Raw genomic sequence first — 22,439 nt, forward strand, 5'->3', positions numbered from 1 at the left:
GTTAAATGAAAGTATTGAATTGTATGGGTGGTGGTGGCAGGGGAGAATCTAATTGTATGGGTGGTGGTAGCAGAGGAAAATTTAATTGTATGGGTGGCTGTCTTAAAAGTAAAGTGCCTTCCCTCCCCCCATATTTTTTTTGCTGGAATAGTCCTCATTCATAACAGTTATATACATCATGTATGCTACAAACCATTTGTAGAATATCATTTCAAGTAATTTAAGATCTGAGGTTATTAGTGGGCTGACTGCATCCACTCATTGACTTGTCTCTCATGTGAAACCCTTGTGATAACTTTATGAATGATAATGGGTGATTTCCTCCGCGGAATGAGTAATGTATTTGACAGCGGTGAAGCTTTAGCAACACTTCTCCTGGATTTATTCCAGTCACTGAAGCGGAAAATAAACGAACGGTCATGACCCACTGCAACTTGTATGATAGCGCCACATGCCCGGGATGTGGGCTGAAGAGAGATAGTCTGACCGCTGTGATACGGTCAGCCTTGGACATCCTTAAATCGCCACAGTATAACGCACTGTCTTACCAGGTAAGAGCTGCTCAGCTAAAACTCAGCAAAAGTGTAATTGATAGTAAATATGAGTAACATTATGTAAACAAATTAATCAGGTAAGTTCAAAGCAGACCTCAGCTTAACGTATGATGAATTAATGATAAATTTAGGGAGAAAAGTGAAATATATTTGATAAACTTTATATTTTTAGGGGTTTGTTTTGCCCTGATTATATACTTTTCTGTAGGTTCCAAAATTTCCATCGTCACCTTTGGTCATCACAAACAGAAGATACTTTGGTTGCCTAGAAGAAGATGTTGATCCTGTGACTGTGACCCTGACCTCAGAAGGCCAGTTAATTATCAATGCTCTGTTCAAACCTTTGGAAAAAATACCGATAAAAACAGAAAATAGGGAGTTTGATGCTACGGCATTTCAAGATACATTAGATAGACTGCTGGGAAATGTTTTCTGTCCGGGAGTAATGGTGACCAGCTACCCTGACCACTGTGAGGTGCCAGTGCGGGAGTTTGAGGAGCCATTCAGGCATGTCCAGTCCCTGACCTGTCCAGTGTGGTATAGTCCAGACCGGTCAGAGGAGTTTCCAATCAGTTTGTGTAGGGGCTGCCTGGAAGTCACAGAAAGCATGAATGTTAAACAAGAGACCATAGAGACTGAGATCATTATCCTGGACTCGAGCATAGCTCAGCAAGTTTATGAGGGTGATATCTCTCATATAGAGGTGATGGAGGAAGACAAAAATTCTATGTAGTGTAAATGCCTTTGCTGGAACATCTCACACTTCCAACATTGATGCTTTTGTATATGGTTGCATATTGGCCCATTTCAGTACAGGGAATTCAAATAGCATTGTTTTGTACTTTTTTGAAACAAATGTAAATATAAAACAATTGCAACTTGAATACATACTTGTAGTAACTAACCAGATTATGGTCAGTCTAACTTCCTAACAATACATTGCTAAATGATGCTTTGTGGTCTCTGAAAGAACATCCATATGTAAAGAAAATTCATTTTGTGTGTAATTTCTCGATGTACTGCAACTTTATGATATTTGTTAAACACTTTTTGGTGTTTTTTTTCTTTTCCTGCTATTGTAATTATTGGCACAGCTATATTGGCATTGAAGAGATTGGTCAGCACCCTAGATCCTAGTGAACAGCTGTCATGCATGTACTGATTTAGTGGTAATAGATACACTAGTCTATGTAAACACTGCTGCACAGTAATCAGGGGCTGCTTAGTTTTCAGTGAGTTTATGGCATTATAAGCAAGGTTTAGAGGATTTCTAAACACGAGATTGAGTATATTCATATTGTTACTGTACAACAGTACTCTGTCAGACACATTTAGAATCATTCAGGTTTAAACTTCATTCACATTTGATATTCAAGTTATGCAGAAAATTCCTATCATTAACTTGCTCCAGTTGGTAAAGGCCAGTGGTAGTCCTGGAATGGAACAACAAGCTGGTGTTATACTGATGTATATAGCTTTCCCTGCATTATTTTTATTGGTTGAATGTACAGTATTGTCAATATTTTTATGGTGTCAGTTTGAATATGGGGTCTCTACCATACAGGTGCCATTGTATGTAGAACAATTTCATTGTTTCTTATCAATACATGTGCCTGTATAATAACTTTAATGAAGTGATGTGCTTGTGTATATAGAATAACAATTATTCGTTAGTAACTTTGCTGCTTATTATAAAGTTAGACTTGTAGATAGCAATTGAGTCTTGAAAGTAAGGGATTTGCAAATAGAAATGGAAGCATTTGTATTTTAGAATTTACTTAGAAAGTTGAGCCAGAAATAACTTTGTTTTATTCAATTGAATTTTTTTGTTTGGACATCTATTGTGGTAATGATACAGAACAAAGTACAGGCTAACTGAATAATGCATTATAGCACATGCTTAACATTTTGTTTTATTAGTGCAGTAGATGTTAGAAAATAATTATAATGCTTGTATTTATATTTTCTTAATAAAATGCTTTGAATATTTATAAATTTACTGCTTACTATGTATGTACATGTGAAACTAACAGCAGAGGGGTCTTAGCTTCTATTACATGAAGAGCTCTTTGCGGGGTTAAGTCCCATTTTCTCTGGCAGAGAGTAAGAACAAGAAAATTCTTGGTTTTATTGTAAAGTAAATTGTAAGCTTGCAATGTGGTATATACCGTAATGAGAAAAATGTAGTGGAATGTAAATAAAACAAGTAAAATTTTAGTATTTTGCTTTTGTTGAGTTTGGTATTCACTGAAACTGTGAGGGTTGATTCTAGTTTTGTTTCTTTGATTTCGAATTCGGATTTGTTTTTATACTAATATCTGTAAACATTCTGCAGTGTTTGGTCTGTAATGTCACTGTGTTATAAAAGAAGGAAACGTTTATATCATGAAGGGAATCAGCTTTTCATGTTTTCTGCTAAAATATTTCATTAAGATCTGAGTATAATTCAAAACTGCTGTGTAAGGGTTTATTCCATGTAACTTCCTGATCTATTACCATGTAACTTCCTGATCTATTTGGTGAGAAGAAAAAAATTATAAAATTTTCTCAAGTATTTAATCTCAGGGGATGATATTTCAGAAAATTTTGATTCCAGACATGAAAAAGAGTTGAGTCACAATGTAATTTATTAAAGGTTTTTGAGAAATTCTTTTTAGAGCAAAAACATTTCATTCAAAGTCAATTACTTAATAGTAGAACATGGTTATAGTGAACCTCCAGGGCCAGTGAAAAACAGTTCGTTATAACCAACTTTGTATTCAAGTATGTACAACTATCCTTTTTTATTTTCAATGTAACTTCATTTTATTTAGTAACGGCTTATCAAGATCACATGTATATCTTATGCCTTTACAGAAATTTCTTATTGTTGGCAATCACATTAAATCATTGATCATAATGAAGACTGTCTTTGACATGTAATGAATACTAGTATGTGTAAAAACTTTTTATAGAAACAATCTATACCTACTGGGGATCTAAACTAATTACAGAGCATTTGTCAGAATAATTACATGTAATTGCGATTGTTGATAATTGTTATTAATTGTCAGAATAACTAATTATTACAGAGCACTTGTCCAAATAGGGGGGGGGGGGGGGGGGGGCAATAAATTTACTTCACAAATGTTTAAAAAAAATAATAATAATAATAATTGATATAAGGCAATTTGTCAGCTGTTCATGTTTTCATTTTTACCATTCAATACTACTCACAAAAAAAGTGGGGAGGAGATATATTTCTAATTAATAATGGAAAACGAACATTGTCGAGAATACTTCCCCATTCTTATGTGCCTGGATAAACTATAGATCTTCCTAATGATAATATCCATGGCCAGGGGCAAGAAACACCTATAATGGTAGGAATTTTTGCATTTTCAATTGTAGTTATCTTAACACCCTTGCTGATGTTGCCAAAATTTTGTAAACGCTTGAATATCCAGCTATTTGGTATATTCAATTTACCAAAAACGGTGATTTCAAAATACTAGTACATTGTAGTATAATTTCTGGACTTATTTCATTTAGTATATTAAACTGATTTTTTTGGGGGGGGGGGGGGGGGTCACAGATCTTCAAGTAGACAATTTGAAGTCATTTGATCATTGCATGCTTTTTGCACAACAATTAAAATATGGTACAGAAAGCAACACTCATCAATATTCATCCAGTTTGTTTATGTCACGTTGATTAATGTTATATTGAATTAAGCGATATGATATTACAGTGGCTATGATTCTGTATTATCTTACTTGTATATGCTTATTGTGTCAATCAAACTTCTTGTGGATTTGTTGCCTTTTTTTTTATTTTACCTGATTTTTTGTGCGTTTGATTATGTATTAATTGATATTTTTTCAGACATTAGATGAAAATAAATATTAATAATGCTTTTTTGTTTTCTGGAATATTTCGGCATACATGTATTTATCAGCTAACCAGAACCACCTGGCTCAAGTGAGCTATTCTGACCCTTTAGCAGCAGGGCTATTATTATACCCCCCCGCAACAAGTTGGGGGGGGGGGGGGGGGGGTATACTGGAATCGGGTTGTCCGTCCGTCTGTAGACGCAATGGTTTCCGGGCTCTAAAGCATTATCCTTTCCACCTACCGTCACCATATCATATATATGGACTACCCATGGGATGAAGATGTTCCTTATCGATTTTGGGGTTCAAAGGTCAAGCGCACTGGACATTGAAGTAGCAATATGGTTTCCGGGCTTTAAAGCGTTATCCTTTCCACCTACAGTCACCATATCATACAAATGGACTACCCATGGGATGAAGATGTTCTCTATCGATTTTGGGGTCAAAGGTCACGCGCACTGGACATCGAAGTAGCAATATGGTTTCCGGGCTCTAAAGCGTTATCCTTTCCACCTACAGTCACCATATCATACATATGGACTACCCATGGGATGAAGATGTTCCCTATCGATTTTTGGGGTCAAAGGTCACACGCGCTGGACATCGAAGTAGCAATATGGTTTCCGGTCTCTAAAGGGTTATCCTTTCCACCTACCGTCACCATATCATACATATGGACTACCCATGGGATGAAGATGTTCCCTATTGATTTTGGGGTCAAAAGGTCTAAGGTCATGCACACTGGACATCAAAGTAGCAATATGGTTCGGTTTGTCATGCCATTTGTTTTTTACACTCAGAAAAGAGGTAGTTTATACCTATTACTAACACCCTTTGGGAGATTGGGGTAAGCGGGGGGTATTCTTAGTGAGCATTGCTCACAGTACCTCTTGTTCTTGTTGCCAACTTTTCACATTTTCGAGTTCTTTAAAGTCATGGTGTAAATTTCAACCAAACCTGGCAGAAAGCTTTCTCTAGTGAAGGGGATTTGAGTTTGTTCAGATGAAGGATCTTGCTTTTAAAAGTAGATGCTGACTTGCAGGGATGCTAATAATGGCATTTGAGTGCAAGTTTGCTTAAAGTTTAATCACTCAATTTTGAGAAAGATAATTTCTCTCTCTGTGTTACACACATAGTGGAGTTATCTCTGAATTTTTAGCTCCCTAATTTCTGAGGGTCATTGCAGCCCCTTTTAAGAGGGAAATCATTAAGAAAGAGTGAAATCGTGTTGAGGTGTTAAAAGAAATCTCAAGAAACCAGAAAGCCAAAACTTGTAAGAAATATTGCTTATGTACTAAAGATTCAAGTTTGTTTATACTCCCCGGGTGGGGCCACTACAGGGGTTATATGAAGCAGATCAATCTCACTCCTATAAATAAGACAAAATTAAAATTTGGGAAATACGAACCCCTGGACATACCAGAGATGGGATCAGGTGAGTAGGAGGAGTAAGCACCCACCCCCTTTCGACTGGTCACAGGGGTACAGATAGTCAAATCGATATATGCAAGTATCCCCATGTAGTTTATGGTAGTTTCAAGTTTCATCATTTTACATGGTCTCTGGATTTCTTTCATGACGTCATCACATTCAAGCAACCATTCGTTAGGCGATGTAATTTTGGCTCCAATGCGTTTGGCATCTAGCCAGGTTTAATGATCGTTTAATTTTGGTCATTCGGTGAGGAAGTTACCTATATACAGGTTCTGTTTGTAGTGAATCAGGATGGTTGTCCACATTCAATGAATTTTGAGTGGGCTGGCCACAACATTCTATGAAAATTTTTGTCAGATGATAAAATACAGAATTTATTAGATGAAACAGCAAAAACACAAAAGATATCATTGGATATTTGGTGTATTCTTTTTTAAACTAGTGGATATGGGGATAAATGTACATGTATGCAATCACACTGTCCTGTTCAAAGATGAAAGTCAACAAACCATGTGCATCCAGTAATAAAGTAATTTTAAATATTGAAGATGTATAACAAAACAGTTATAGACTGGGTCCTTGGACAACAGCTGTTTTGTTTGACCCCTGAATGAATCTGTTGCCGAGCAGATCCACTCTTGGATCAAACAAAACAGCTGTTGTCATCGAACCCAGTCAATAACTCGGATATTGATCACAGCTTGGGCATGACAATAGCCTTTGAACGAAGTGGCAGATCTCATTGAAGAGACTTGTGCAACAGAAATTACAAATCTTGTTTGCCCATTTCTAAACAGGTTAGTGGAAATAAATAGTTACTGACAGGTTAGTGGAAATAAATAGTTACTGACAAGTTAGTGGAAATAAATAGTTATAATGACAAGTTAGTGGAAATGAATAGTTAATGACAGGTTAGTGGAAATAAATAGTTACTGACAGGTTAGTGGAAATAAATAGTTATAATGACAGGTTAGTGGAAATAAATAGTTACTGACAGGTTAGTGGAAATAAATAGTTACTGACAGGTTAATGGAAATAGATAGTTACTGACAGGTTAGTGGAGGTAAATAGTTACTGACAGGTTAGTGGAGGTAAATAATTGCTGACAGGTTAGTCGAAGTAAATGATTACTGACAGGTTAGTGGAAGTAAAGTATGCCTCTGTCTTTCAGACTGCTGCTTATGGTGTAAAGTGAACTTCAAAACGAAGTTGGAGCTTCTGGGACATTTTATTTCTCTTCATGAAGACATGCTAATTCCGGAGTCAGATTCATCATTCAGCTCAGCCACATCCACTTCATCACTCATCTGCCCAGCCACACCCACAGATAATGAAGGAGCCCTGGATTTATCAAAGAAACCCAAAGTGATGGTAGAGGAAAATCCCAAGGTCATGTATACAGAAGTGGTGGACCTGTCATTTAACAAGTTGGAAGAGGAAGAGGGGGTACTAGACTTGTCCAACTCCAAGAAAAACTTAGTGGTGAACGAGATCAATGTTCCACCATCTGACAACAGACCACAGTATAGTCTTAACAGTCTAATTGAAGCACTGAGAAACACCATAGAGCAAGATAGGAAAGACAGGCGGGCACCGGTGGGGAGCTATGTAATGGAGGTCGATAAGGAGGATGATCAGGGAGAGCCGGTTATGAAGTTTGTGGACCTGAGTTCAGACTCAGACAACGAGTCAGATCCTCCAAAACAGAAGTGTTCCTCTGATGTGAAAATTTCTGTCAAGACTTTCCAAGTGAATGGGAAGACCATGTTTAGGTGTACTAAATGTAACCGAGTGTTCAGCAAGTCCTGCACTCTGTCACGCCATGCACTGGTCCACACGCAGCTGTTTCCATATCTGTGTGGAATCTGTGATTCAAAGTTCAGGGATATGAGAGTGCTTCTTAAACACCTTGATCTTCATGGAGAAGATGTTGAATGTCCTTGTCAGAAATGTGGTAAAATCAACAATGACAAACCTGTGTCCAATGCTGTGAAAGATGGGCGTGGGAAATTCCAGTTCAAGTGTGACATTTGTGGTAAACAATTTGATAATGTAGAAAGTTGTAAGACCCATGTGGACTTTCACACCGACGAAACTGTGTCTGTCAGCTGCAGCATTTGCAAAATGAAGTTCACCTGTCATCGAGCTCTGAACCGACACAGAATGTCCTCTCACTCCCTACAGAACTGCCCTGTCTGTCTGGAGTCATCCTCAGACCTCGCAGCTCACATGGTGAACCACCCAAACGTGTTTATTTATAAGTGTGGATTGTGTTCTGATGGATTTAATCGCCGACCGGACCTCCACGATCACCTCAAAGTGCACACATCACTGGGCAACGTGGGACCTCAGAACCAAATGAGAAGACGGGTAAAACCTTTATCAAAAAAGACTTTGGAGGCAAGACTAATGAAGAAAACGAAATCAGTAGCGAAAAAAATGGCCAGAAAGAAAGCTACCTCCACAAAGGACAGTGAAGAACAGGCTGAAAATATTAAAGTGGAAACATTTGATGACAAGGATGTGGTGACTAAAGCAGTTATCATGCAGGAGAAAGAGGAGACCTGCAGCAAGAACCATACAGCTAAACCAGGGAATGAAGGCAACATCCCTCACTTTGTAATGATGATCGACTCTACAGATGATCTTGATGAAAAGAAAAACAAAGAGGATTACCGAAAAGAAAGAAAACATGGGAGTGAGAAGATGTCTGCTGCCCAGGAAAGAAATGCACCTAACAATGGTAACCAACTACAGGAGCTGTCTACAGATAAGTGTGATGAGCACCCCACAAGCTCTCCAGTCAATGAAAACCCCACAAGCTCTCCAATCAAGAATGAATCCCTTAAAGCAGAGTCAATGAACTTGCGCAGACGCTCTTCAAGAAGATGTCGCTGGCATGACAATGACTCAGTGTGTGAACGCTGCGATGGAGCCTTTATTAAAACCATTGCTTTTGAAAGGAAGCAGAAGAAAACCTCACCAACGTCTTCTGGTGATTTGAATCAGCTGATTTCTAGGGATGAGGACTTGACGACTCTGACAGGTGCTACAGATAGCGTACCAAGCCCTGCAGCTGACTCTGCTAAGTAACCACTCCCAGTGTGGAAGAATCTCAGTCTGCCATGTTAGAAAAGATTTTTATTGACCAGTTATTATGACCTGTAACAATTTTGGTCATCACAACTGCCATGCATTTGTTCCCTATATATCTGTTAGTGATTTTATATCCTTGATATGTCTTTAAGATGTTAATTGGGTAAACTTTTAACTGTGGCTGTATCTTTCAAACCAATTGTGTGGTTTTCATTAGTTTTAATGGGTCTCAAATTTCATATTTTTTACGAAAATTTGATTTCTTTTATCACTTGATTTTAGGATTCTATTCAGCCATGAAACCAACATATGATTGATTTGCTATTGGCATTTCACAAAACTTCAGTCAGAAGTCTCAAATCAGCTTTACTTATCAACTTTTTTATGTTATCTGTCATTGTTGTAAACATTTTACACTTTCAACTTCTCTTCTTCGGTTTGAAATAAACTTGAGACAAAGCATCCCTGGGTGAAGAGGATTCAAATTGTCTAAAGGGGACAAACAAGTGTTTTGATAAGGGGAGGTAATGAAGAGAGAGTAAGATTTGATGTTTTAATCTTCATGTCAAGAACCATTGTACAGTAAAAGCCTACATGTACATGAATATTAGGATAAAAAAGATGTCTTTTCTCATTTTGTTTCATTTACAAATTCAAATCAACATTACAAAGTGTTACTGTAATACAGATTTAATGGCATTACAGGTTATGTACATCGTTCAGCGTTGGGACGGACACTATAAACTAACTAATTTGTGATTAACTAGTGATGAAATGGTCCGTGCCAACTAATTTTTGCAACCCATATTATCTTAAACAAATACAAAGAGCATTAAAGGAATGATTTGTGGTGAGAAATATTAAATATGACAAGGTTCTCTTGAACCTCAAGAAAAATTTTCTCGCCCAGAATAAAAATTGTTTTGCGGTACTCATTCAGTATTGCACAGAGCAAGACTGGAGTTATTTTAAATTGATATGTATAACAGTAAAAACTTTTTCTTTCCCAATCGTCGGTATAGTGATTGGAAAATGAGGACAACGGGTCTTTTATTTTTTGTCTAATTGTCTTTCTGACCCATTCAGAAGGAAAATTTATCTTGTTTATAGTTTAATGGCATTAATTTTACATTGGATATTTACATTGTTACTGTATGAATTATTTTCAATTTATAAATGTATAGATATTATTGTAGAGAATAGATGCATGTAAACAGTAGACAGCCAAATCGTGGAGGCATTGCCGGTATATATATTTAATACATTTTTGTACAGTATTGATGTAAAGTGATGGAACTTTCAGTCTAGGGCTGATTGGTGTTTGAAATGTCTCACCTTCGTACACCTGTAATTAATGTTTTGATAATTATCAGTGGAATGTTATTACTATTTATCATTCTGTTTGCAGAGTGTTTTTGTTATTGTTGTATTTATCACATTATACAGGCCAACCTTTGCTGAAACTTGTACAAGTATCATAACAGAATTCATTAGAAAATAAGAAATTTCTCCTCAGACAGAACTTCCTGTGTAGTTCCAGCACACATTGTCCGGTTTGTTTTAGCTCTAAGTGTGGTTGTGATTGAGGATAGTATAGATCTGTTCCTGGGCATTGATTTACTCTATATGTATCAAATAAAACCTATGTAGATTTGTTGGACGTTGTTTGCTTTTTGGAGTGGAAGTTATTTCAACTTCCTAAGTCACTGGGCAGTGCGCATGGATATATTATGTGAACCGCATCACACCGTCACCTTTCTCTGATACATAACGGAAATCGTTCAATAGAACACATACACACATATACATATAAAATTCAATTCCAATAAAGAAAGACTTGTTTTGTGAATAGTATCACATAAAACTGAGATATTTATTGTGTAATTTATAAATAATATAAACTCCATAAGCATTGTGAAACACTCATCTTTATTCTGACTTGCACTTTAGGCACTATAATGTATGAGTGAGTTCATAACTGATTCAGGCTTGTATCATTGTATATAATGGTCATTGTCAAAGAGAAAGGGGGGACAGGGCCCCTCCCCCCGTGATTTTACATGCTTGTGATTGCACTCTAGGCACTGTATGAATGAGTTCATTGCTGATCGGAGGTGATTGAAGGTTTAGACATACACTGTACTACATGACATGTTCTCGGCATATAGTAAATAAATGAATGTATAAATTTATTGAACCAATGTTAACTGTACAAAGTTAATGAAAGTGAAAATAAGTTAATATTGCAAATTCAAAAAAACATAAGAATTACTTTGATATGAAAAGGTGAAGATACATAATTTATTCATTTTTTTCTTTAAATGTTTGAAAAACTCCACTCCCAAGAGTACTTTCTGTACTTTGATTTAGTATAGCCATTTCAGTGTCCATGCACTTTTCAAATACTGTATAAGCATGCAAATGTATAATTATGAAATATTATAAGTTTGCAAATATTTACTTATAATCAAATAATATAAGAATGCAATATAAAGTTAACATGCAAATATTTACTTCTCAAATAATATTAGCATGTAAATATTTACTTCTCAAATTCTCGTAATATAAGCATGCAAAATATTTACTTACAAGTAACATTTTCAATGATGCAATTTTCATTTTGTGTAATTTCTTTTGTAGACTTTTTAGCTCACCTGAGCTAAAAGCTCAAGTGAGCTTATTCCGGCGTCTGTCCGTCTGTAAACTTTTAACATTTTTTACTTCTTCTCAAAAACCACTGGGCCAATTTCAACCAAAGTTGGCACAAAACATCCTTAGGTAAAGGGAATTCTAAATTGTTAAAATAAAGGGCCAGGCCACCTTCCAAGGGGAGATAATCAAGAAAAGGTCAAAATAGAGTAGGGTCATTAAAAAATCTTCTCAAGAACCACTGGGCCAAAAAAGATTAAATTTATAGATAAGCTTTATTAGGTAGTGCAGATTGTAAATTGTTAAAATCATGGCCCCTAGGGGTTGGATGGGGCCACAATACAATAGGGGATCAAAGTTTTACATTCAAATATATAGGAAAAATCTTCTTCTCAAGAACCACTGAGCCAGAAAAGCTGAGATTTATATGAAGGCTTCCTGATATAGCGCAGATTCAGGTTTGTTAAAATCATGGTCCCCGGGGGTCGGATGGGGCCACAATAAGGGATCAAAGTTTTACATACAAATATATAGGGAAAATCTTTTAAAATCTTCTTCTCAAGAACCACTAAGCCAGAAAAGCTGAGATTTATATGAAAGCTTCCTGATATAGTGCAGATTCTAAATTATTAAAATCATGGTCCCCGGGGGTCGGATGGGGCCACAATAGGGGATCAAAGTTTTACATACAAATATATATGGAAAATCTTTTAAAATCTTCTTCTCAAGAACCACTGAGCCAGAAAAGCTAAGATTTATATGAAAGCTTCCTGAAATAGTGCAGATTCAGGTTTGTTAAAATCATGGTCCCCGGGGGTCGGATGGGGCCACAATAGGGGATCAAAGTTTTACATACAAATACAGTGGTGTATATCGGGAAAATCTTTAAAAATCTTCTTCTCAAGAACCACTGAGCCAGAAAAGCTGATATTTACATGAAATCTTTCTGACATAGTGCAGATTCAAGTTTGTTCAAATCATGGCCCCAGGGAGTCGGATGGGGCCACAAGGGGGGATCAAAGTTTTGCATGCAAATATAGGACAAATCTTCCCAAGAACCATTGGGCCAAAGAAGTTCACATTTACATGAAAGCTTTCTGACAGTGTAGATTCAAGTTTGCAAAAACCATGACCTCCAGGGGTAGGTTGGGACCGTAATAGGGACTACGGTTTTACATGCAAATATATATGGAAAGTCTTCTGATATTGACCAAGGTGACTCAGGTGAGCGATGTGGCCCATGGGCCTCTTGTTCTTTAAACTTATTTGTTTCAATATATATGCTGACACTTGTATCATTTAATAACTTTTAAAGTGACGACTTGACAACGATGCTGATTGGTTGAAAAATTCGTTTGATTTCTGTGTCAAAATTTCGCTCGGAGTTCATCTGCACTAAGCACGCAGGACTACTTTTCTCTGGAATGCGTCTTCCCCGTTCTAATTTTAGCGCTATTTATAGAACGGGATTTTCCACACAAGCATTATATGTAACGAAATGCATTCGTTTGATTTTTGTTTTTCATTACTATCACAACTAAAGATATGAATAAAATACAAATTAATTTAAAGAAACAACATACATAGGCGATGACGTGGCAGAATAATCAACTTCATGACGTAGACCACTTACTGGTAGAAGTAGACAGATTACACGAGTTCCCGGTATGAATCGTCTGCTTTACGAGATCGATATCATGACGGAGCAATTGGCGACTTCTGATCTGGTAAATATTAATGAAATTGAACTGCGTTATATGGGGCTCAGTCAACGAGTGTGTTTTAGATGAAGAGGTGTTAAACTTTGTACTCGATATTGAAATGGAACCGAGTTGCATTCCACCGTTCCAACGACACAACCAGTGTTCAACGTCTCCAACACGATGCAACATAAATCCAGTCACCACTTGTTATCTTCTTATATATTTAATTCAGCTTTTAACCACTGCATCTTTAAGAAAGAGGTTTACTACAGTGAACGCACAGCCATGCCGTTTTGTTGTTTTCATTCTTACATATATGTATTCCTACGCGCCATTTCAAAAACGTTAATTCAAGCTTTCTGATGGGAGAAACTATTTGTTTTTCTATCTTAAAAACATGATTAAATGATAAGAAATGAAACTTATAATTCTTTGTTTGATGCATGTATCAAACGAAACATTGGACGGAAAACTTTTTCATCAATGCACTACAGTATACATTGGGCATTATCCTGTTATTAGCACCGCGGTGCTAATAATAGTTGACGTTATTGACGTAAATATATATAAACCTTATGAACTTTATTTATTGTGTTTCAATGAGAATTAAGCATTTTTTTTTTTTTGCATTTGTTCCGATGCGCTCTCTAGTTGTATTTTTAGAAATTACCTTATTCTCAATGAAACTTATAACGGAATAGATGTATCCATAGAAACTAAAATTTGGCTTGCAGGAAAGTACCGTTTATTCCGTTATAGACAAGAAGAAAAGTATCTTTAGAATTAATTTCATAACGGAATAAATGCCATATATTTAGATGAGCAGTAATGAGTATTTGTATTTTATTCCGTTATAGACCATGTAAAGTAATGTTTCTGTAGAGTAAATTTGATAACGGAATAAATGCCATATATTAAAATGAACACTAATGCATATTTTCACTTTATTCTGTTAAAGACAAGAGGAAATGTTTTTCTTCAAATTAATTTGATAACGGAATAAATCGCATGTATTAAGATGAACAGTATTGCATATTTGCATTTTGCTTCGTTACAAACAAACATAAATGTTTCTGTACAGTTTATTTTATAACGGAATATAAACTCGAGATGAACTTTAATGCATATTTGCACTTTATTCCGTTATAGACAAGAAGAAATGTTTCTTCTAAAATTAATGTCACAACTGAATAAATGACATGTATTAAGATGAACAGTAATGCATATTTGCATTTTACTCCGTTATAAACAAAAAGAACTGTTTTTGTACAGTTAATTTGATAACGGAATATAAATTCAAGTTGAACTTTAATGCATATTTGTACTTTATTCTGTTATAAACAAGAATAAATGTTTCTCTTAAAATTAATGTCGCAACTTAATAAAGACCACGTATTAAGGTGAACAGTAATGCATATTTGCATTTTATTAAAAGGTTTAAAAAGGGGGGTGGGGGGCTTTGACTTAAATTGCGATGAATAAATGAAGTATTTGTAAATTAAAACAATAAATTCAAAATCATGTTGAGGTCCATGTCTTTCATTGCGTACAAAGGGCAGTGTATTTGATTTCATGTACAGGAGAAATGCATTTGTGTACATTTTTCTCTAATGTTAATTATACAATTTATTGCATACAGGAACATTAATCGTTTGTCATCATGTCAATGTATTTCCATGTTCTCATTTTTGCACGGACTTTGAATGTGTTGCAATACGTGTAGTGAATTAAGTCCTTTTAAATGGCTGTAAACAGTCCTATACAATACCTGTACCTTTGATGGAAGGCACAGTGAATGAGTCGCAAAGCATGACCGTCTACTATGTGTTTACATATGGCTTTCGTACATTTTCTTCGTCATCGTGGCATAATCATTCATAATATACCCCACCACCCACAAGGTTGTTTTAATTTATACTTCTTTCACCTGTGCCATATTCAAATGTTTGAAAATTTGCATATTCCTATAGTAATTTAACGGAATAAACCAAATTTAAAGAGCAAATAACTCTTACTAAAGGGAAAATGCCTGTTATTAGCACCGCTGTGCGAATTAGTTTTGGCCATTCCACAGATGAAAACGTGCCATTTTTACAATGATAACCCCCCAAAATCTCCAAGCCCCATTTTTTTTATGAACTCCCCCAGAGAAACCCCTTTCCTGGGAATACTTCCCTTCGTAGAGCTTATAATCTTGATTTTTGAAACATCGTCTCTCTATATATACTCCTGTTATTAGCACCGCGGTGCGAATTAGTTTTGGGGTATTTATATGAATGTCGTCTCTCTATATATACTCCTGTTATTAGCACCGCCGTGCGAATTAGTTTTGGCCATTCCACAGATGAAAACGTGCCATTTTTACAGTGATAACCCCCCAAAATCTCCAAACCCCATTTTTTTTTTATGAACTCCCCCAAAGAAACCCTTTTCCCGGGAATACTTCCCTTGGTAGAGCTTATAATCTTGATTTTTGAAACATCGTCTCTCTATATATACTCCTGTTATTAGCACCGCGGTGCGAATTAGTTTTGGGTATTTATATGAACGTCGTTTCTCTATATATACTCCTGTTATTAGCACCGCGGTGCGAATTAGTTTTGCGCATTCCACAGATCAAAACGTGCCATTTTTAGTATGGGATGACCATTTATTTCAAATACGAATAAAAAATAAAATTTTGAATTTTCTCTGAATTTTATTTTAAACAGAAATTTCATTAGAAATCATCAAATAATGATATATTTATAACTTTTAACGCTTCTGACGTTACGTAAAAAACGTCAAATATTATTAGCACCGCGGTGCTAATAACAGGATTATGCCATACATTGTATACATGTACTGATTTTGCTGACTTCTTGTAATGGTCTAACACAACATTCTTTGAAAATTAAAAGCCCAAGCAATTGTTGCGGACAGTATAATTATAGCGAAAGCTGCCTCGCTAGTGAGCTAGTTTTTCAGGGAATGCTCACTACCTCGCTAGTGAGCTACATGTAGCTTTTCTAGTATAGGGAATGCTTACTGCCACGCTAGTGAGCTAGATGTTCTAGGATGTGGTCTCTCACGTAAGTTAAGCAATGGTGAACGTGTTCAGACCGCTGCAAGTTACAAAATGGTGGTATCGTAGTGACTCTAGTGTTTGGTTGGAGGCCTGCTTCAGGTAGAGTCTCTTCGTAGCTCTGGGAATTTTTGTGTCCATGTACGGACGTGGTTTTTGTCCGGGGACGACGGTGGTTGTCGTCGTGAACGGCGGATGCCGTTGCTGAAGTGGTGCCAAACATTCCGAGAAGACGAAGGGGTGGGGTGAGTGTATCGGCCAGTATATACATGTAGGTGTAACAGGGAGAAAATGCAACGGACCAGATCGGGATTCGAACCTGGGCTTCCTGAGTCAGGTGCTCTACCAATTGAGCTATCTGACCACCGGTCACATAGTTTTAGAATGTCTTCACACATTAAGACATTAACCCAGATTCTTTTTCCCCCTAGCAGGATTTTCATCTGCAGTGCTTGATGTGGTCAACGGCACCAACTGTTGTATAGGAGAGAAAATCTAAACAGGTAATTTAACTCGGGTCCCCTGCATTACTAGTCAGGTGCTCTAACCACTGAGCAATCCAGGTTGATATCCACGGTCTGTATAGCTCCTTTGACTATATTCCTCCTTTAAGAACAAAGTACGATTGTATGCATTAAAGGGCCCAAAAAAATTCTCTCTATAAAATGTGTCTGGAATTAACCTTAATCAGCGTTTTAAGAAAGTAAATATGCCATATATACTATGTCAACAAAATCAGAATGATATTCCTAATTGGATAGCATTATGACATCATGAATAAGAAATTTCCCGCATTTTTTTCAAAATACTATATAGTAAGTCTGAAAACTGTCAAATGTCATACAGCTAATTGCTCTGGAAAAGATGTGCGTATTTGTCGAGCAAAATGAAAATGATATATATTGTGTATATTATTTTAAGATTAAAAACATACTTGAATGTGAATTTGCTCGACGCATGCGCTGTATGTTTTCTGAAAGGAAAACCACCTGAATTCGTGGATATTTTCATTGAAAATGGCATTTTTGCAATTTTATTCTCTCGTCATATGACACAAATCATTTTGCTGATCAAACTGAGCGGATTTTGGGTTTGCTAATCTATTTCTTATATAAATATCAGGGTTTGAGCCCCGAGTGAAATCATCGATATTTTGGGCCAAATTACTTTAGAAACTGTACCTACTTCTTTGTCTTCGAAGACACACAACCCAGATTTTTTGCCTCTGGTAGGACTTTCATCTGCACGTCCAGGATTAGTCAACAGCACCAAATGTAACAGGAATGGAGAAATGCACCGGATCAGACCGAGATTCGAACCTGGGCCCCCTGAATCTCTAGTCATGTGTTCTACCAACTGAGCTATCAGAGCACCGGTGATCGAACCCGTCTGTCCGCTACATAGGGAACTTCTACCGCCTTGCTAGTTAGACCAAATTCATTATTTGCACCATGGTTTTATGATCTTGAGTTCGTGTGACAGTGTAATTTTTATATTGATGATGGTGGAGTATGAAGTGTCACAAATAAGTATGTACTTCCGTCTATAAGAGAATTTGCAAAGGAAGAGTGTCGGCATATACTAGTGTTATATATATATAAGAGTACTTTTAGAAGCCAGTGAACCGTCAAATAAAAACACGTGCAGTATATATAATACTTAATCATTTTTACAACGGTAAGTGGAAAATGAAGCATGAAGTGAACTCAGTTCTCCTGCTCGTACAATGATCGTAAAAAAGTTGATTCCAGGACATTATATACATATTTAAAACAGTTATGTGACGTCATCTTTTCTACGTAGTCCAAGATAGTTAAACTGTCTAATAATCCGAAACTTTCTGGACAGTCACACGTGACTGAGAAGAGATAGATAAATAACACAAAATGTTTGTAGTTTTTTTTTTGTAACGCAAAGAACATGCACTAAAGAATTCACATTATTCCAGCAAAGATCGCGGGTTTCTTGACAATGCATTAAAGAAAGAAAATATCAAATTTCGTTCAATATGAAAAAGTAAAGATAACGAAAAGTGATCAATCTCATGATTTCTATAAAGAATGCAAAATTAATAGGGCAAACACGGACCCCTGGATATACCAGAGGTGAGATCAGATGCGTTGGAGGAGCAAGCATCCCCTGTTGACCGGTCACACCCGCCGTGAGCCCTATATCTTGATCAGGTAAAGAGAGTAATCCGTTGTTGAAATCAGTAAAGAACAGCCTAACACTTGGTGTGAAATATGTCAGACGGCATTCAACAGGTTGTATTTGTAAATTAGATTGTTATATAAACAACCATGAAATTTGCAAAATGCTGATTTGAAATGAGACTGTTGAAATCCCAATAATATCAACTTATTTGTCAGTAGCTTACCTTGATTTAAAAAATTATCATACACAGAACATGCTCTTGCGTATCAAATCAGTTGAGGGACATAGACACCATATACAGGTGATCAATACGAGAAGTAGACAATGGAGAAGCCGAAGTCATTCCGATTGTCATAGACGAGTTGAGTTGTGAGTTTGCCGTTAACATTTATGTTCAATCAAATATCCAGGTATGAAACAGATGTGGAAGACTCTGTGGTGTCTTTGATTTTGAGTTCACAGGGATATAACGAATCGGCATATGAATGAAAATTAGTATTATCAATAGACAAATCTAATTGTCGATTTGTCCATATCATAAACAGCCATCTTATCCAGCTTGCAATTCTGTGAGCAGCTGGAAAAGTTCAACCTCTCTTTGCTGGATGGTGGTACACCGTCAAAGGATATCATGATCTCTCATCTTTAACACCACACAAAACCTATTCTAAACTTGATAATGGACGGATTCAATGCCTTACAATGGAATGATCGAGGTCTTTGGGCCAACATTGGTCAGCTCAAGCAACTAATACAAGACAAATCTCCTTCAGTCATATGTGTTCAAGAGACGTGGTTGCAGACACACCACAAGTCACCGAGCGTGCCAGGATGACACTTTACGACAAGACATACCTCAACGACAGGGCGGTGGGCTAATCATATTCATATCTAACACCCTAGCCTACCATAAACTGCAAATCAACTATGACTTAGGTCCGGTTAAAGTGGTAGGCGCACAAATCAAACTCCACGCAAGTTTTATTAACATCCTAAACATATATACCACCTCGTGATACTAATCATATTCAACCTACATCTCTCACAAACATTTCCTACAAACACCTAGGAAATTTCAACGTGCACCACCCAGCCCTTGGAGCCAACAACACGAACAAAGCAGGAGAAGACGTCATTCAGTGGGTAGATGTTCAAACCTTAGTCATACTTAATGATGGATCTCCTACTAGGATTGATCCAAATACTGGTAACACTTCAGCGTTGGATGTAACCATCTTACCAAACACTATATCGGTCATCTCCGATTGGTTAGTTGTACAAGACTCCTGTGGATCAGATCATCTCCCAGTTCTCTCCACCTTTTCCCTTGCTCCATGCATGGAAACCAACACATTATCAAAATCTTGAGTCTACACTAAAGCCAACTGGGCGAAATTTGCTCAACTACTTAGTGCAATTCAAGTTGATCAAATTGCACACAACATAGATCAATATCTAGACAACATTAACAAAACGATTCATCAAGCGGCTGAACAATCCATACCCAGGACTCCAGGCCAATAAACCCTGCGTGGACAGGCAACTGCACTCAGACGGGAAATCTAGAAGGAAAGCCTTCAAGGAATTCCCACAGGGACATACATATGTATATCCAAAGAAGAATAAAACAGAGCGTGTAAACACACAAAACATGTAATCTTCCAGGAACAACAAACTCACTGGCAAAACTTTATTTCAACACTACACTCGCGTACAAACACAACAACAGTCCGGAGAAAGGTCAAGGCACTTTTAGGCAAAAACACTAATTCAACTCTTCCAACAATACAAAACGCATACAGCTCACAAGACAAGGCAAATCTGATTGCTTAAACATTTCACCTTGATCCAGCACATACACTAGTCAGGGACCGATTCAAACAAAAACAAAAAGTCAAAGACACGGGTCCCAACACTGGAACACCCAATCTGTCCTTTACATTGCACGAACTCAAGCAAGCTCTCATACATAACAAAAATACTGCACCCGGAGGGGACAAAATTACATATCTCATGCTAAAACACATCCCTCCAAATTTCATGAACATTATACTTCTTTTCTACAACCAACTCTATACCAAAAACCAATTTCCAACATTTTGCAGCAATGCCATAGTCATTCCAATACTTAAACCAGGCAAGGGTCACCGTGTTCGTGACTCCTATCACTATCACCAACATCACACTTCTGCAGAACTTTTGAAAAAAAAATGCTCAACACCATGCTGAGATGGTTTCTGGATAAACAAGACAAACTAGACCCCACACAGAACATTCAGATATATCGACGACTTTTTATCTACTAGTATTAACAATAATCATTTTCAATCATATGTCGTTTCGATATATCCCAGTGAACTCGAAATAAAAGACACCACAGAGTCGTCCACATCTGCAAACTGCCATGTTTCCACATCTCTCCGTCATATTTCTTTACATAGATTAAATATTCCAGTAAAAGTTTCCCTTAAATTTTCAATTTACAAGTTAATTCTGACTCAGTTAATCAGTTTCTAATGTTTATCACATATCACAACAACAAAAAACCATATACAATGTATGTCAAGAACCCTGTTTACATAACAAAAATTGCGAGTGCTGTATCTCGCATGTAATTCAACAACTGACATTCAAAATCGTGACCATGCCACTTTTATGGCATGTCAAACGTTGCAATATTTGATCTTTTCCATTTGCATTGTATAATTATCCATTTGTATTCTATATTTTCCATTTGCATTGTATAATTTTTCATTTGCATTATATAATTTCCATTTGTATTGTATGTTTTTCCATTTGTATTCTATATTTTCCATTTGTATCGTATAATTTTCCATTTGTATTCTATATTTTCCATTTGTATCGTATAATTTTCCATTTGTATTCTATATTTTCCATTTGTATCGTATAATTTTCCATTTGTATTCTATATTTTCCATTTGTATTATATAACTTTTTCGTTTGTATTGTGTAAATCTTTTATTTGTATTGCATCCGAGGGATTGTTTATTTTGATTTGTTACGAAGGATTTCATTAGTTTAGGTCCCACTTATATTTAGCCGTCACCAGCTGCAGGTGACGTACCACAAATAGACTTACTATGCTACATGTACGGGCACAGTGGCGTAACAGTGGGGGTTCGTTAACGTGTCAACGCCTGTCGCAACACGGGATGTCTGCTTTTAAGGTCACATTATCCGAAAGATCCGCGATTCTCACTTTTAGATAGCAATGCGTATGGGAAAGTATTAACTATATTTACGTCTAAAGTTTGATGCAGCCATGACACGAGTAGAACTCGAACATGCGACTTCACGGTTACGAACCAAAGGGTATATCACTGAACTACCGCGATCGGTTCCATATCAGGACTAGTTGAACATACATGTAGCTAGCAATGAGGAATCTTACACCGGGAGACCCCCCCCCCTCCCTCCCTTCACAAATATGATATTTTGTATATAGATGTCGAAAAAAGCATGCATGTACGTTTTAATTTGTCAGAACACACTTGTTCCAGGGGCGGATCCAAGAATTGCGGTTACGGGAGCGCCACTTTATGAAGCAGGGGGTCTGGGGGCCGTCTTGAGGCGGCCCCTAGTGGGTCCAGGGCCAAGCCCTGGTAGGGTTCCAGGGGGCGAAGCCCCCGGAAGCTCCTGGATTTTACAGAGCTTGAAATGTGTCATTTTTAATATTTAGTGAAATTAGTAAAATGAGGCAAATTGTAAGGGTTTCTGGAAAAATTAAGTTCTCTCAATAAAGTAATTCAAGAAATCAAAAGATTTTGTCATTTATTTCTCCGGGAATGGAAGAAATTATTGCTTCTTTTATCATTTAATACATTTTTCACTAAACAAGATACCAAGATTGACCTTAAATTTGAAAATTTTAGGGGGGGGTGGGTTGCGCCCC

The 22,439-nt window shown here is 36.8% G+C and overlaps 1 protein-coding gene across 3 annotated transcripts in view; it reads left to right on the top strand.

Moving 5' to 3' along the window:
• Positions 1-10,612, top strand: part of LOC125662010 (uncharacterized) — a 37,153-nt gene extending 26,541 nt beyond the window's left edge. For all 3 annotated transcript variants that reach the window (XM_048894175.2, XM_048894176.2, XM_048894174.2), the window contains one exon: positions 7,032-10,612. In XM_048894175.2, coding sequence (XP_048750132.1) covers positions 7,032-8,953 — 1,922 coding nt within the window. In that variant the 3' untranslated portion in view covers positions 8,954-10,612. The remainder of the gene's footprint in view (positions 1-7,031) is intronic.
• Positions 10,613-22,439: the final 11,827 nt, after the last annotated feature.

This window comes from Ostrea edulis, chromosome 8 (assembly GCF_947568905.1).
Source record: "Ostrea edulis chromosome 8, xbOstEdul1.1, whole genome shotgun sequence".
In the NCBI taxonomy this organism is placed as follows: Eukaryota; Metazoa; Mollusca; class Bivalvia; order Ostreida; family Ostreidae; genus Ostrea; species Ostrea edulis.